This window comes from Gymnoscopelus microlampas, assembly GCF_963454915.1.
Source record: "Gymnoscopelus microlampas genome assembly, chromosome: 15".
NCBI classification, from domain to species: domain Eukaryota; kingdom Metazoa; phylum Chordata; class Actinopteri; order Myctophiformes; family Myctophidae; genus Gymnoscopelus; species Gymnoscopelus microlampas.
The window spans coordinates 4,159,236-4,177,291 of record NC_139952.1 but is presented as its reverse complement, the minus strand read 5'-3'; the positions used below and the strand labels follow the sequence as shown (position 1 = coordinate 4,177,291).

At 39.8% G+C, this 18,056-nt stretch overlaps 1 protein-coding gene across 1 annotated transcript in view; it reads left to right on the top strand.

Annotated features, from left to right (window-relative positions):
- The first annotated feature begins 2,389 nt into the window (after nt 1–2,389).
- Nucleotides 2,390–18,056, top strand: part of LOC311062460 (heat shock factor protein 1-like) — a 28,348-nt gene continuing 12,681 nt past the window's right edge. The window contains exons 1-8 of the mRNA XM_084081516.1: nt 2,390–2,780; nt 7,320–7,428; nt 8,894–9,030; nt 14,969–15,093; nt 16,342–16,417; nt 16,847–16,908; nt 17,565–17,661; nt 17,904–18,019. Of these exons, the coding sequence (XP_083937642.1) occupies nt 2,643–2,780; nt 7,320–7,428; nt 8,894–9,030; nt 14,969–15,093; nt 16,342–16,417; nt 16,847–16,908; nt 17,565–17,661; nt 17,904–18,019 (860 nt within the window). The 5' untranslated portion in view covers nt 2,390–2,642. The remainder of the gene's footprint in view (nt 2,781–7,319; nt 7,429–8,893; nt 9,031–14,968; nt 15,094–16,341; nt 16,418–16,846; nt 16,909–17,564; nt 17,662–17,903; nt 18,020–18,056) is intronic.

Genomic DNA, 18,056 nt, shown 5'->3' with positions numbered 1-18,056 from the left:
TGCTGACCCCTCAGCCACGGATGTTACACATTGAAACGCCTGGGTTTAAGTACCTGTATCTTCTGTATTGTTCAATAAACAAGTATTTTAATCAGAGTGGTGGCCATTCTCTCAGAATTGTTTCCATACTTTTAACTACGCGACCCTATTGTTTGGAAGGTGTACTGCACCTTGAATAATGGCCGCCAATAGGAGTACAATGCTTTTTTATTGAAGAATACGGAGAAAACGGGTTTTTAGACCCATGCCTTTTAACTTGTTATATCCGTGGCTTTGAAGTAAGCACTTTATATTTGAAATTCGAACAATAATGTAGATGTACGGGTTGTAAATGTAGACATTTTAAACACCAGGAACAAGTAGCGCCATGGCTGTCATGTTTCAGGGATAATAAAGTACCAAAAGTAGAAAGTACTCATTATGCAGAATGTCCCATTTCACAAAGTTTTCTAATGTATAAAATGTGACGCATTGTGAGCTTGTAGATCTGCTATTTACAAATGGCCAAAATGTGTATAGGGCTAAAGTGGTAATGTATGTTTTGTAATAATAATAATAACAATAACAATCTACAAAGTAATTACTAATTAGTAACTAAAGTTTTCAAATAATTGTAGTGGAGTAAAAGTACAATATTTGCCAATGAGATGTAGTGGAGTATAAGTGAAAGTACTGAAAATTTGAAATACTCAAGTAAAAAAGAAAAAACCTGAAATTTGTACTTTATGTACAGTAGCCTACCTGACCACCACTGTGGTCATACACATATTACCATAAACATATAGCTTGCCCTAAATGTACACTACTAGTGCTGTAGGTCCACAAAGTGGGCTGAGGGACCTTCAGGGTTGCAGGTTGACTGGGGATCAAGTTGCTTTGCAGGTTGCTGATCCGGTCTGGGTCTAGGCCGAATACGGAAACATTTCTGGCATGTGTGTGTGTGCAAATGTCCAGATACAGTAGGCGGGCTCTACACCGAATCACACTGGTTGTTTCGCAATAGGCTCTATGCACAGCAGCCATATTCGAAAGAAATTGGGCCTCTCTTTCTTACTTCCTTCACAGGTGTTACCAATGATACTAATGAAGGCTCTGTTCCATTTCATGCACTACAGTGGTTCTCAAACCTTTTAATTTCAAGGACCCTCATAACTCTGAGAGTTATGAGGGTCCATTTGGTTCCATTTGTACACTCTCAGAGTTACACACCTTTTGAAAGGAATCATGAGGGTCCCTGGACCACACTTTTTGAGACCCACTGGTGTAGCAGAGTGTTTCCAGTGAGCCAACATGCACGATATCAGCACCCTGACTCTGTTTGACCAAGAATGGAACAGAGCCTTCAATTAGTAGCATTGGTAACACTTGTGAAGGAAGTAAGGAGAGGCCCAATTTCTCTTCAAAATTGCTGCTGTGCATAGAGCCTATTGAAACCAGGCTTCCCACAGGGTGCTGCGGAAAGCCTGGTGAAGCGAGGGTATTGAAGGTGGTCCAAATGGACCATTACAGGTCTGTCTGTAACTCTCAGAGTTATGGGGGTCCTTGAAATTAAAATAAGTTTCAGAACCATTGACTGTGGACTAGTGGACTCCTAATAATGTGCCGTAGTGTCATAATAATAGTAATTGGGTCTTATGATCAAAATAATTATGTTATGAAAAAACAAAATAAAAAATTGGCCACGGACGCATTTGTCCGTGTACAGACATATTGTTGACCTCTGCTTCGGACCCATTTTGGGGTCGCCGCGGTCTCATTTTAATATGGGACAAAAAGAATGCAATTCAAACATTCTCAATGAATTTCAGAAATAATCAAAACATTCTATGAAAAAAAGGGAACATCTTAATTTAATTTAATTTGTTACATTTTTAAAACATTTAAATCATGGAAAAACATTTTTGGGGTCAAATGTAATTATGTATGGATTTATTTGTAGAAAAGGTAAAACATAAATGATTTTTTATTAACAATAATAATAATAATAATAATAATAATAATAATAATAATAATAATAACATTTGAATCATGGAAAAACATTTTTGGGGGTAAAATGGAATTATTTATGTATTTATTTATTTGTAGAGAAGGTAAAAATAAATTATTATTATTAATAATAATAATAATAATAACAATATTATTATTGTTATTAATATCATTATTATTATTACCCTTATTATTATTATTAAAGAAAAAAAACTAAGTTTTGGCCAACTCAGGTCGCGACCCTTTTACAGTCGCGACCCAGTGTTTTGGAACCACTGGAAGTAGTGCGTGTGTGTGCCATAGAGGTGTGTGCGTGCGTGGCCACGCTGTGCGTGGCTACGTGTTCACGGCGTCATGATGTCACCAACACGCGACAGTACTCCACTCTGGCCTGGTTGGTTGACGCAGATCGTGGAAACATTTTCCCACTCGCAACATTTTCTCTTCTAAAAACCACAAAATGTTTTCATAATTAATTACCATTCATATTAGGACGCGTTAACTGAACAGTCATTTTTTATAAATGAACCCGTCGGACATTTAGTGTATTTGTTCGTGTGCTTTTTTAGTAGTAGTTGTTGTTGCTGTTATTATTGTGTGTGTGTGTGTGGCTAACGCTAGCATCGTTAGCAGTGTGTTGTTGCCGTTTACTAGTGATGGAGTTTAACGCTAACAGCGCCAGTGGTAACAACGTCAACACCGTGAATGTCGGCAACAACGTGCCCGCGTTCCTCACCAAGCTGTGGACCCTAGTGGAAGACCCTCACACTGACCAGCTCATCTGCTGGAGTCCTGTGAGTATACACACACTCAGGGTTGCCAGATCTGCTTATTATAACTTCCCCGCAAGATTGTATTTGAAAATTGCCGATCTACAAGCTCACAGCGCATCGCATGTGAGCTTGTAGATCTGCTATTTTCAAATAGCTGTTGTATATGTTAAAGTGCTCATGTAGCCCATAGTCGCTTCTTTTGGGCTGGTTTTCCTAGACCTGGTTGCTTGTTTCTCTCACAGAATCTGGCAACACTGCACACACACTCTGATGCTAACATGCTAACAATCAGTGGTGGAAAAAGTACTCAAATTCTTTACTTAAGTAAAAGTACCAATATTGCAATATAAAAATACTCTGTTACAAGTAAAAGTCCAGAATTCAAAATTTACTGGAGTAAAAGTACAAAAAGTATTGGCATCAAAATGTACTTAAAGTACCAACAGTAAAAGTACTAAATATTTGAAAATAGCAGATCTACAAGCTCATTGCGAGCTTGTAGATCTGCTATTTTCAAATAGCCTAGGTATAAAATAGGGTTAAAGTGTTTAATGTGTGTTTTATAATGTAATCATTTATATCTGAAAAGTAACTAGTAACTAAAGTTTTCAAATAATTGTAGTGGAGTAAAAGTACAATATTTGCCTCTGAGATGTAGTTGAGTAGAAGTGAAAGTACTGAAAATGGGTAAAGTAAAGTAAAAAATCCTCAAAAGTGTACTTAAGTACAGTACTTGGTTACTTTACACCACTGCAAACAATAATAACTGGAGTCCTGTGAGTAAAACAGCATACATGCTAATATGCTAACATTTAGAACTGGAGTACAACAACTACAACACACTGATGCTAACATGCTACCATTTAGAACTGCAGTCCTGTGAGTAAAACAAACACACTGATTCTATTGCTAACATTTTAGCCTTAGATCAAGATAGAAACATCGACACAATACATCTGCGAGAGTCTTGATCTAAGGCTGCTATCATTCATAACAGGAGTCTTATGAATATAACACACTGATGCTAAAGTGCTTACTTTTATAACTACTACAAACACATTGATGCTAACATTTATAACTGTAACTGTACTACAAACACACTGATGCTGTTAGTCTGTTTCGATGAATTGAGTACAAAACGACCCCAATGGAAACAAGCCATAGGCTTTCTTGAGTTTAAAATCCTCTTAGCAGACCTTGTATTGAGCTGTCCTCCCTGTGCTTTTTTGCAAACTGCTAATAAAGTATTCAATCAATCAGTGCTAACATTTAGATTTTGATTATTATTACAACACATAAACCACTTCACATACTGTACTGGACCATTACAATTAATGTACATGTTTCTAATCTGCACATCTAGGGATGAACGCAGCACTCTTTACACTATCTGGAATGCATCCTTCTAGCAATAAAGGTCTTAATATGTTTAGTCTGAGGCACTGGAGGTAAAGTGATCGACACCATCACATACTGCAGCTCATGGCCAGAGCCATTCAAGGAGAGTTACGTCACCTCGGTCCACTTCTTCGTGCCAGGTCTTCTACATAGCATTCTATTGGCGAATAGTGACAAAGCCCTAAACCGGAAGTTTACGCCACGGAATGCATTGGAGTCTACTATTTCCAGTTTACATGAACCACTTGACCGACACGGTTTCTGACCCCTCAGTGGCGGAACTCTCTAATATACGGCTCTGCTCATGGCTCTTGCTGACTAATCAAACAGCTTATTAATCTCAGCTGTGCATGTTTCTTTTAAAGTGGTGTTGCACCCTGAATGTGCACACGCCCACCAATGTTTGTAAACAAGAAACCTGTCTATACTGTACATCCTCCGTGTTGCCACAGAAAGTGAAAAACCGAGACGGTAGAACGTAGTAAAAATCAACGTTAATTTGACTCTGATTCTGCCACACGGTTGAAACTGAAAGCAGAGCTGTCTGGATACACATGGCTGAGCGAGACAAAAAACGTATGAAAGGGAGGGGCGCATTGATGAGGCACACCTAACTTTTTTCAAATACTTAAAACGTACAAATTCTAGTTCTTTTTACTGCCTGTGGTCGACGTCAGCAAGGGCATGTAGTCGCAACGTGTTCCTATCGCCAAATGAAATGGGTTCAGATCTGAGCCAAGTCTCCTGAGGAGGCGCGTCTGACCTCTCTCCTGGACAGGGGTCTCCAGATGTAAAAACAGATGATGTGTTATATAAAAAAAATACACAAATATATATATTTCAATTCTTAAAAAAATGTCATTGCCTAATGCAGGGTTGGGCAACATTGATGATGCAGAGGGCCACTATATTTCCACACTCACTCCAGAGAGCCACGTTGCATATACTGTCGATCAGAAACATCTTATCTCCGTATTTTTCTGTACTTTGTTATTCTATGTCACACAAAGTGTGATTTTTTTTTAAACTGAAATTCTGAAAAGTAATTTTTTTATTACATTTCAAATGCATTTAGTTATACTTATGTTCTAAGTGTATCTTTATGAACTTAAATACAAATACATTGGACATAAAAATGACAGAATTTTAATACTAGTCAATAAGCTACTAATATAGACTGAAGTAATTGAAGCGGGTCATGTTTGCATGTTTGGAATTGTAACGGCTGAAATCAATAATATATCAGTATTCCGATTTTAACCTGCGGGCCGCATTAAGTGAAGGTGGGGGCCGCATGTGGCCCCGGGCTGCCAGTTGCCCATGTATGGCCTAATGGAAGGGCCGCTCTGCTACTTAATATTATACTACAATTTAGCGAGACTAAAAAGTGCAATTACTTCAGACTAAAATTTGAAAATCGCCTAGAAGAGAAATAATAACTGTGAAAGGCAGCAGCAAACAAAAGGGTGTTTTTAAAAGGCGATCTAAAAGAAAGAACTAAGAGTGGCAGCCGACCTGGCGTGTATGTAATACAAGTATAAATATAATAATTGCGCGGCGTCATCGCCTTGATATATAACTGCGTTAGCCTATGTTCTCATAGCGGACGGCCGTGGGGGGGCGTGTTTGAGGTCAAGGGTGCGGGTTTGCCCAGGAGTGCGGCGGAATTTGGACACACGCGACAGCTGCTGCTAATGGAGCTGACAACAGAATGAATAGACCAGGTGTTGGTCTGTATTTTTAAACCTCACAGTGTTCAGCCGGCAAAATACCGTAGTTCACTTTTTTATGTACTGTAAACATCCATGCTGTTCATCTGGTCAAATAGTTGTATTAAATGCTATTTAGTATGATCTGCTATTTTGGCTACTTTTGTGACACTAGTATGACAAAGTAGGGCATTCATTTACACCAAAACATAAACGGTGCACATATGCAGATAATAGGTTTCTGCCTGACAGCAACTAATATAAGTGACTATGTAATGGCTGGATACAGGAACAGTGGGCAGGATGGGCACCTCAGAACTCAGGCCACCTCAAGAATGGCACTGAGTGTTGATGAACGTAGCTGAATTCATGAGAAAATCAGAAGAATATGTGTTTTTGTCATGTGGAATAATGCACAGTATGCGGAAAAAGTTGTTGCCAACGTGTGCTGTGTCTCAAATGAGTGAGGATAAACCCATGTAGCCTGTAGTCTTCAGTATGGTGGAGCTTATATAGGTATCTTCTTAGTGAAGTGTTTCTCAAAGTGAGGGCCAGGGACTTTCAGGGTCGACCCTAACAACAAGTCTGTAACTGTTACAATATACAAATGGAACCTAATGGACCCTAACCCAGTTGGTTTGATTTATATACTGTCAGAATTATAACGTTCTGCTTTGTGAAATACTGTGTGTGTGTGTGTGTGTGTGTGTGTGTGACTGTGTGACTGTGTGTGTGCGCGTGTGCGTACGTGCGTGCCTGCCCTGATACCTGTCCCTTGTGAAACAGAGCAGAGTAGGAAAGAAACGACGCAGTAGAAACACTTGCACATAAATTAGATAATTGACATAAATACACAATTTTGTTGTGGGTAAACACAGACACAGACCTGTTGGTGTGTTTATTTTGTGTGTGTGTGTGTGTGTGTGTGTGTGTGTGTGTGTGTGTGTGTGTGTGTGTGACTGTGTGACTGTGTGACTGTGTGTGTGCGCGTGTGCGTACGTGCGTGCCTGCCCTGATACCTGTCCCTTGTGAAACAGAGCAGAGTAGGAAAGAAACGACGCAGTAGAAACACTTGCACATAAATTAGATAATTGACATAAATACACAATTTTGTTGTGGGTAAACACAGACACAGACCTGTTGGTGTGTTTATTTTGTGTGTGTGTGTATGTGTGTGTGTGTGTGTGTGTGTGTGTGTGTGTGTGTGTGTGTGTGTGTGTGTGGGGGGGGGGGTGTATGTATATAATATTGTATATAATATAATATTGTATGTATGGGGTGAGGGCAATACAATGGTATGGGAAACACTGAGTTATATATCAATACAATGGTATGGGAAACACTGAGTTATATATCAATACAATGGTATGGGAAACACTGAGTTATATATCAATACAATGGTATGGGAAACACTGAGTTATATATAATGTGTATGTTGTGTGTGTGTTTTCAGAATGGAACCAGTTTCCACGTCTTTGACCAGGGCCAGTTCTCTAAAGAAGTTCTGCCCAAGTTCTTCAAACACAACAACATGGCCAGCTTCGTGCGACAACTCAACATGTGTAAGATACACTCACTGTGTGTGTGTGTGTGTGTGTGTGTGAGAGAGAGAGTGAGTGTGTTATGGCTGGACAATGAATTTAAATATTATAAAAGTTGCAACATGAACTACTGCAATTTCCAAAATCGCAGAGACTCCAATAGTGTGCATAAAAGACAGAGGGGTCCAAAATGGACCACTAACTCTAACCCTGTTTTTTTTGTTGCCAAATTATCTCCCCAATTTAATCGTTAAGCCAATGAATTCCTCCCCCACACACATGTGTGCGTTGTCGCTGCTGTTGTGTCCTACTGGCTCACCTGCTAGTGAGGAGCCCCCACCAGGAGGACGTAGAGCCTCCGTCCTACTGCTCCCGCCCTACAGCCCCAGCCCTAGGAGTACGTGCAGTGACAAATATCACCCGCCCGACGTCCCTCCTCCAAACACAGGCCAATTCTGCTCGTATAGATGCTCGATTAGGCCGGATGCACCGCGGTGGATTCGAACCCCCCGCCTGGTGGGCACTTTACCACTGTGTCACCCGAGCGCACACAAATTTCATTTCAAGCAGTGTGTGGGTGATGGCCTGACTCGCACCTGGTGTGCTTAACCCATTAAGACCGGGGAAAGCATCTCTGTCATTTTAGATTTCATTGGCTATCCAAAATGAGCTTGTAGATCTGCTATTTTTGAAAAATCGGGAAAATGTTGTGCAAATACTAGATTTTTTTTAAGCGAACATTTGTAACTCAAATCTTTGCTTCTGGGGGTCCCTGGAACAACATATTTTGAGATGGGAGGGGGGGGGGGGGGTCGCGGCCTAATACATATCATTTTGGGTGGTCCTTGATATGAAAAAGTTGAACAAATTATGTTTTTGGCCGCCGACCCTATCAAAATATGTTGTTCCAGGGACCCACCAGAAGCAAAGATTTGAGTTAAAAATGTTCGCTTTAAAAATATATATATATGCAAAGATTAGCAAAAGAAAGTCTTGATTTTTCAAAAATAGCAGATCTACAAGCTCATAGCGCGGCACTCAGTGCCACGCTATGAGCTTGTAGATCTGCTATTTTTGAATAGTCAAAGTATAAAATAATGGTTAAAGTGGTTACACAGATGCGTTCCCGGTTCTAATGGGTTAAATGAACCATAACCCACCGTACAGTCTACTAAAAGAAGCATACATGTTTTTCATGTTTAGCTCATTGCCTATTGGAGTGACCAGCTCAGTGGCCTTGTGGGTAGAGTGTCCGCCATGAGACTGGGACGTCAGGGGTTAAGTTCCCGACTGAGACTAGCAAAGAATAAAAGAATGGGACCCAATGCCTCCCTGCTTGGCACTCAGCATCAAGGGTTGGATTGGGGGTAACTTAATAAACACTTTGTTTGTTTATATTAATGTGTGTGTGTGTGTGTGTGTGTGTGTGTGTGTGTGTGTGTGTGTGTGTGTGTGTGTGTGTGTGTGTGTGCGTGTGTGTGTGCAGATGGGTTCCGTAAGGTGGTTCACATTGAACAGGGTGGCCTGGTGAAACCTGAACGAGACGACACAGAATTCCAACATCCTTATTTCATCCGAGGACAAGAACACCTGCTGGAGAATATTAAACGCAAAGTTACTAATGTAAGTTATTACAAAGTTACTAGATAAATAAATATTACAGTTACTAACATAAATATTATAAAGTTACTAACGTAACTTATTAGTTACACAATATTAAAAGTAAAGTTACTAATGTAGGGTGTAGACAGACAGACAAATCTTTATTGATCGTGAGGGATCTGTCGGTATCTGTCCGTCACTGTGATAACTGGTGACAGACAGACTGTTTGTCTGTCTGTCATCAGTTATCACTTTGACAGGCAGACAGACATACGGACAGTCTCACACAGTGATAACTGGTGACACTTTGAACATTATTTGAAGATGAGAGAATGTCGTCTTGGTGTGTAGTCTAGATGGAAAGTGGGGTCCACGCGCATAGGGTGGATTTATTTTTTCGCCACCTGGTTTTTCTTCATCCTTGAAGTGTGTACTTTAAGATTCTGCCAGGTAACAGGCTGAAATAATGTCCCATGGGGTTCATTTGAACCCTTTGTTACACATATCCTGGACCCAAACCAGAAAATGAAAAAACTAGGGCTGGGACTCGATTAAAAAAATTAATCTAATTAATTAGAGGCTTTGTAATTAATTAATCTAAATTAATCGCATTTTAATCGCACATCAATATTTGACCTGAGATCAATGAAAAAAATTGTTTTCAAATGGATTTTGGTAAACGTCTTTAAGTACATGTACTCAAGAACTGTACTTAAGTACAATTTTGAGGTATTTGCACTTGACTCTCGAATACGCCTATTTCCAATTTTTTAATACCTTTACTTCTACTCCAGTAACTCCACTATATCTCAGAGGCAAATATTTTACTTTTAAACTTATTTTAAAACTTTAGTTACAAGTTACTTTGTAGATTTCGATTAATATTATAAAACATAGAGTAACCATGTGAAAATAGCAGATCTACAAGCACAAGGCATTGTGAGCTTGTAGATCTGCTATTTTCCACCATTGGAGGCTGGTAGAGTGTGTTGTTGTTAGTTGTTTTATAGTCGTTTAATTAATTATTAAAAAAAATCGCACGCATGTGACCCGCACCGCATCGTGCAACCCCCCCCCCCCCCCAAACGGGACAAACGCGCGCGTGGGGGGCGGCATCCATTACAGATTCTGATTTGCCCAGCCAACATTATCAAGCAGGCTATGCGGCACGTCTTCATTCAGTGGCTGCTCTGTTGTTGTGAGAACAACGTCGTTCTCACTTCTCAGACAGCTTCTCAGGCGGACCGATAATACCAGCGCACCAACCTGGTGCGCTGGATAATAGGTCCGTGTGAAACTCGTCCAGTGAGAAACGTTCCGCGGTGAAAAAATAGGCGCGATTAAAATGCGTTAATTTTTTTAACGCGATAATTTTTTTGTAATTAATTGATCGAAATTAACGCGATAAAGTCCCGGCCCTAGAAAAAACATATCTTTCTTTCATTACAACTTTGGAAGGAAACAACCTACAGAGACGTTTTCCCCCATACAAATTGGACCCAAGGAATTCAATACAGTGGTTATTATTCAGATTCAAGAACATCGTGACTCTATTACAGGACAACAAACGCAAATAAACAAAGCCAAAATTGTTCAGATCACACATATAATTATGTTTTTAATAAATACTTTTGGTGGATTTTTCAACTGCATTTTCTCAATGCAAAGTGTGTTTTTTTAAGAATCTAACAGGTACCAGGCTGAAATAATGTCTTCAGACTTCAGTAAAATTGGTATTATTAAGATTAAATCATATCTTAGCTCTATTTCAATATAGCAGAGAACTGAGCCAAAACTCTTCAGATCACATCTATATTCTTTTTACTAATATGTGATAGTGTGTTAAAGGTTCTGCCTGAAATAAGTGTGAGTAAGTGTTAGTGTGAGTGAGTAAGTGAGAACACTGCATTCCCAGTAGGCTATGAAGGCTTACTTTGTGACGCCGCCGCCTACAATCTCAGACAGAACTTTCAACTATCAGGCTCCTCTCCCGTCGAACCATCTTTGAGGTTTGGTCCAGGAGGCAACAATTTAGGCATTTAGAAGACACTCTTCATCCAGAGCGATTTACAGTAATCAAGGTAAACACGAGGTAATACATCAAATGCATAGAAATAGTGATCTAGGATCATAGGTAAACCAAGAACCTATAATCAGTCAGTATAATATCAAAAAATCAATCTGTACATTGACACTATACACACTACAGGATGCCAGGTCTGCAAATGAACCTGGCATCTGTCTACATAACATGCTAGCTAATTACATTTTAGGCTTTGCATAAGCCTGCAAGGTTGTCAAGGCTAGGACAAGTCCTACGCTTGTTCAACAACTCTTATGAAAGTGTAGTGTGGTGAAGTAAGTATGTACATTTTATTTGTATGGCACTTCTCACGGAGAGAACTCCCAAAGTGCTTTACATACAACAGAAATAAAGACAGCACGAAGCATTCAAATGAATTCAAAACAACAACCAAAAGATGGAAGACATTCCACAAATGCTTGTTTAAACAGTAGTGTTTTTAAGTGGTTCTTAAAAATGTCCACTTAAGCTGCAGCCTGCAGCTCTCAAGACCTGTGGAAGAGCATTCCATACCTTTTTGTTTTTGGAAGCAGTCAGGGGTTAAAAGGGCAATACCACTCATTTTCAACATTAAACTACTGAGTCAGTGACATACGCAGGGTGTACTTTTGGCTGAGGGGGCAGAGCCAAAAGTACACCCTGCGTATGTCACTGATCACATGACCTAGTAGTAGTAGTATTTTATTTTGGTCTTAGCAGGATACATTCAATGTATTCAACATATCATCATATCATATCATCATGTAGAACTGGATCAATCAATTATCCAGTTCTAGACAACATAGAAGGGGGGGGGGCTTTTTCTTATTCCCACACAACAGCTCTAAGGTGTATTAAGTCATTTTCTGCCAATAACGCATATGTGCGTTCTATAGAATCCATCACTTGCCTGCCAATAACGCATATATGCGTTCTATAGAATCCATCACTTGCCTGCCAATAACGCATATATGCGTTTTTAGATTGTTTTATTTCACCCAAAGGAGATATGATTTTTCGAAGATCTAGACTCCTATCCACTTCCTTGTTAACTTAAAACTTAAAAATTCTGTATCTCGGCTCCTGAGTACTTTTTTAATTTCAATGAAAAATCTCTGGCAGACAACTGCAAAAAATCTGAAATAACTCTGGCAGGTTAAGTGTTAAAGACATAGTTCAATGTTGAAAATGAGTGGTATTCCCCTTTAGGTGTCTTACTCAGGGACACTTCGAACCTTAGGCTTTCCAGGCGGGCTCACCAACCATTCAACTATTGCCGCCCAACCTGGTACGAGGAATGACCAATGGACCCTGCAGCTGACCTTAGGGTCCTGCTGGGCACATAATATTGTTGTAGCAGGTCAGTGAAGGGTCCTGGACATCACCATATGCTTCAAAGTGAGGCTCTACTTGCAGCCACTGGTGGACCAAAGTACTCTACCCCAGTACTCAAAGTATGGATACTCCTGGTGAACATTACTCAACTACAAACGAGTTGCTCAGTCAAATTTGTTTCCAGTTAAAGTATTGGAGTAGGTGCATTTACAAATAGTATTCAATAGTACATTTTCGTTTTAATATCTAAACATGCTCTTATAACACTTTCCAAGAAAAAATCCGAAATTTTAATACACTATTAGTAAAGATAGCAGCTCTACAAGCTTAACTGTGATGCGTTGTGAGCTTTTAGATTTTTTATTTTTTTTTAAATGGGGCTTAAAGGACAACTTTGTTTTTTTACAACCAAGGTTTATATTTTAGCTTGTTATTAAAGTAAATAAAAGATGAGTGTTATTTTTTTTTCATTTACTGCTTTCTATAGTTTTAGCAATTTTCACGATATTTTTTACAGTGGGCGGGGGCATTCTGTCCGGTGGCTAAATATGCCTTTTTTACACAATAAAAAAAGGTCCTGTGGTCTTTGATGGCCAGATGTGAGTTATTGGGGGCTAGAAACAAGCTTCTGTAAATACTAATAAAGAAAACGCTGGGTTATTGTGTAAAAAAAGACATATTTAACCACCGGACAGAATGCCCCCGCCCACTAGACACACACTGTAAAAAATATCGCGAAAATTGCTAAAAAATATAGAAAGCAGTAAATTAAAAAAATGTAACACTCATCTTTTATTTACTTTAATTACAAGCTAAAATATAAACCTTGGTTGTAAAAAACCAAAGTTGTCCTTTAAGTGTCGAAATGTCCCTTAGCAAGACACTAAAGACCTTTGCAGACAGGGTGCGATTTTTCGCACGGAAAAAACGGACAATATCATTTTTTAAATGAACACAAGGTTCTCAATGACCTCATGCACACCGGCTCTGAATTTACCGTGCGGCGATGCGATGCGTTTTTTTTCCCAATCGACCCCAGTTCGATTTGTGCGTCTTTTCGCATGCGGTAAAAACTGATTGACTAATCACACCCTGTGTGCAAAGGCCTTTAACCCCTAACTGCTCCCCCCGCCGTGCTCCTCTGTGCGCAGCACATAAAGGTATGGAATGCTCTTCTACAGGTCTTGAGAGCTGCAGCCTCTCAGTGGACATTTTTAAGAACCACTTAAAGGGGAAATCCACCCATTTTCAATATTTAACTATGTCATTAATATAGCATAAAGGAGTTGTGTGGAAATAAGAAAAAAGTTCCCCCCTTTCTGTGTTGCCTTGAACTGGAGGATTGATTGTGGGTTTAACATTGCAAATTACAACATGATGACTCATCATGTTGTAATTTGCCTTTAACCCATTTAGACCTGAGGCCGATTCTAAAAACGCCTTCTAAATCCTGACCTAAGTTTTCTGAAAAACTTCAAATATTTATTACAAAATCACAAAAAACGTATGTTGCTATATACTGTACATAGCAACAGGAGCCCCTAAAGGGGTTCCCGTCCTGAAAGGTATAGTTACAAATAGGGGTTCCCGCCCATGTTTAGACGGCTGTAGAAGCCACAACCAGGACCCGGATGTAAACAAAAGACCTCCGGGCGATGGGGTAGGGGTCCGTCTATCGACTGGAACAATAACATTTCTACCGCGATCCGCCATTGCAGAGATCGCCCGTCGAAAATGGCTGGTTTAGACCACTGTAAAAATTGAGATATGGAGCTTTTTCTCAAGATCCCATCATTGGGGCGGATGCATGTCTGTTTTTTTGGGCTGACGTCACATCCGTCCATTCCCTTTTTTAAAGGGTCCTAGGATCATTCCTAAATTGTGTTAAAGCGCCCCTTGTGGAAACAAATAAAAAGTAAATTGAAAAAAACGTAGATTCTCGTTTATGGCACTCGACAGGTGTATTTGCAAAAATGTAGATTCTCGTTTATGGCACCTAATGTGTTATAATAACCACTTTAATGAATTCCTTGGGTCCAAATTGAATGGGCTTGTTTGTGTCTCTGTAGGCTGTTTCCTTCAAAAGTCATGCTCTTTTCTATGTTTTCGGGTTGAGGATCATGTGTAATAAAGGGTTGAAAATGTAGACCAATTATTTGTTTACCAACATTGAGACTGGACGCACAGGTGATTGTTTCATGCAATCAATTCTCGACCTGTTGTTTTGGGGTGCGCTGGTTTCAGCGCACCCCAACCCCCTCTTGTGTGTTGGCTAGTGCTGCGCGCCCTAGCGAGACCTGACAGAATGGGTTTCATTTGCAACCAGTATGACGCTTGCAACCAGTGTGAGTCGTCTGTTAAGGGGTCTATAACCCATGGGACATTATTTCAGCCTGTTACCTGGCAAAATCTTAAAATACACATTTCAAGGATTAAGAAAAAGCAGGTGACGGGGGGGGGGGGGGGGGGGGGGGGATCAACCCTCGTGGACCCCACTTTCCATCTAGACTAGTGTCCTGTGAGCAAGGCATTGATGTGTGATGTTTGTCATGGGAATCGCAGGTGTCCAGTGTGAAGCAGGAGGAGCTGAGGATGACTCCAGAGGATGTGACCAAGATTCTGACCGACGTCCAGCACATGAAAGGAAAGCAGGAGAACATCGACGCCAAGATCATCACCATGAAACAGTAAGACTGAACCCACCTTCTAAATGACTTAAAGGAGTAGTTCACCCAAAAAAATGACTTATTTTCTAGACTTCGCCGGCCATCAAACTGTTGGCTTAGGAATGCGACAGATACAGAAACACACACGTTCAGAAAAATCTCCGTTATAAAATTTGACTTGACAATGAATTGTCGCTCAAATAATTGCTATTAACGATGTAATTGCGTTTCTGTTGTTGGAACGATGTAATGGTCTGCCTCCTTCGAGAAGTCAACTCTTCAAATTTAGCCAATTTAAATGTAAAGCGCAATACAAAGCGTGCGCAAAATGTTAATCAATTTGGACCTGGATTCTACTAATGATTGTAAGACAACGTTCTTGTTTTGCTTATTTCCGACAAGTCTAGGCTATAAAACACAGGCCCCGGTTCTGAGTGGAGCTGAGGAGAGAGGGAATAGCTTTTGCTTTCCTAGTTGTCTCTTTATCGGCTACTGTACGTTTGAGAGCAAAGCCTTGTTTATATTTTCAAAGACGAGCCGTAAAAATGAAACGTATCTGACCTCTAGTTTCTTGCAAGCATTGCATTGCAAGCTTGACGAGGCAGGAAAATCCTGCACTTTATTCTTAACTAACTGCTGTCAAGTCTGGATGGTACAACTTGTGTCAGTTATGTTTATATGCATCACTATGCGATTTGAAATGTGAGTTTGCTGCCCCACACACGGGATTCATGATTTTGTCTATCTGATTAAAAAGACTGTAAAAAAGGAGAGTTGGATGGGTGTGTTTTGCCACATTGCTGTTGTCATGGTGCAAACCGGGGTAGGCTACTCTGCTTCAACCTCACTTCATCTCCTAGCCTGTGATCTTAGCTTAGTCCTGAAAAGAATATCCTATGGAAGTGATATGTTTTACAATTGTTCGTTGTGTAAACAAGTTTTGGTCAGTCAGAGAGTGAGAGAGGTGCATGGCAGCAGAAAGACAGTCGTGTCGTCTCATCTCTTCACGCGACACATTGGGAGCTTGTAGATCTGCTATTTTCGACGCGACCCGCTGTGCGGTGAAGTATAACTAGAGTTTGAGCTGACGGTGGCTGATAGGAATATTTTGACATATCGCCCAACCTTATACTGACTGACTTAATTTGTGTCTGTCTGTCTAATTGCTGTCTGTCTGACTCGTTACTGACTATTGTATCGTATTTGTCTGACTGTTTACTGACTGAATACTCACTGTTTGTGTGTGTGTGCATTGATTGTGTCTCTCAGTGAGAACGAGGCCTTGTGGAGAGAAGTGGCCAGTCTCCGACAGAAACACGCTCAGCAACAGAAAGTCGTCAGCAAGGTACAGTATTACCATCCATCCCATAATATATAACATTTTGCCACTTTACAACGACGATGACAGTGTTGTCAAACACGTCTATGAAGCAACACAATTTTATACAACGTGTAGTGGGGGTCTGCTTCATCTCTCTCTCAGCTAAGGGGTCCTTGGCCTGATAAATATTGAAGACCCCTAGTTTGATTGATTGATTGAATATTTTATTAGGCAAAAATGTAAACAGCACAATTACATTTATAGTACTTTGTCTAAAAGGTCTGTCCAAAAAGGTCCTTGCGGTCTTGTTTCCATTGGGGTCCTTGGTATTCAATTCATAGACATATATATTAGCAACCAAACAGTTCAAATATCAGCACAAAAATACAGAAAAAAATAATGGTCTATGATATTGTGTAATTAAGTACAGTGTTCTGTCTGTGTGTCTTCCAGTTGATACAGTTCCTGGTGTCGCTGGTTCAGTCCAACAGAGTTATGGGAATGAAGAGAAAGATGTATGTCTATGTTCAGTCTATTATTACTACTATTACTAATGCTACTATTACTGTTACTACTAATACTACCTCTACTAGTGCTATTACAACCTCTACTATTGTTATTACGACTACGGCTACTTCTACTACCGTTACTACTAGGGCTGTCATAATCATTTGTAATGTAATTGTCATGCACATAATTGTGATTTACTATTTTGTTGCATTGAACATTGGAAAATATGAATAACAATTACACTTGTGTTATATATGACTTATAACGTCAATAAAGAAATTACTTAACATATTTAATAATTGTATACTTAAAATATATATATATTTTTAATAAAAAAAATAGCTGATCTACAAGCTCAAATGCCTCAACACATTGTAAGCTTGTAGATCAGCTATTTGCGCTATTATTAGTTTTTTTTCAATGTTTGAAAAGGGATGAATATTTTTGTCCAATGTGGAAACGATTATGACCATTCTGCAAAATAATTGCAATTATCTCAAATAATTGCAATGTGGTTGATTATGTAATAATTGTGTCAGGCCTTACTACTTCTTTTAGTACTATTACAACTCCTTCGGCTACTACTACAGCAAACTGCTACTTCTACTATTGCGTAGTAGTAGACATAATGTAATGGCATCACCATTGTGTTTGTTTACAGCCCTCTGATGCTGAGTGATTCTAGCTCCACCCATTCCATGCCCAAATACAGTCGTCAGTTCTCCTTGGAGCACGTGCAGTCGTCACCGGCCTTCAACGTGAGTCACACAAAAGTCGCTGTCGGGTGGAAAACGTGTAATGTCTCAAAACTTTACTTTTCAGGCAATCTACAAAAGTAACCTCGATACTAAAATTGATGGAGTAACTATTTAGCCAAAAAGATTGTAGCTCTGGCTATGTGCACCAATTCATCTGTAATGTGATTGATCTGACATATTTTTGAGTTTGGTAAAACTGTGTGTGTGTGTGTGTGTGTGTGTGTGTGTGTGTGTGTGTGTAGACGTCTAGTTTGCTTCCTGCTGACAGTCCTCTGAAGTCCGGCCCCATCATCTCTGACATCACAGACCTGGCCCCGCCCTCTCCCACACCCATACCCTCCGATTGGACAGAAGCAGGGTGGGGAATCAGCCAATCAGATTTGTCACAGTGATTT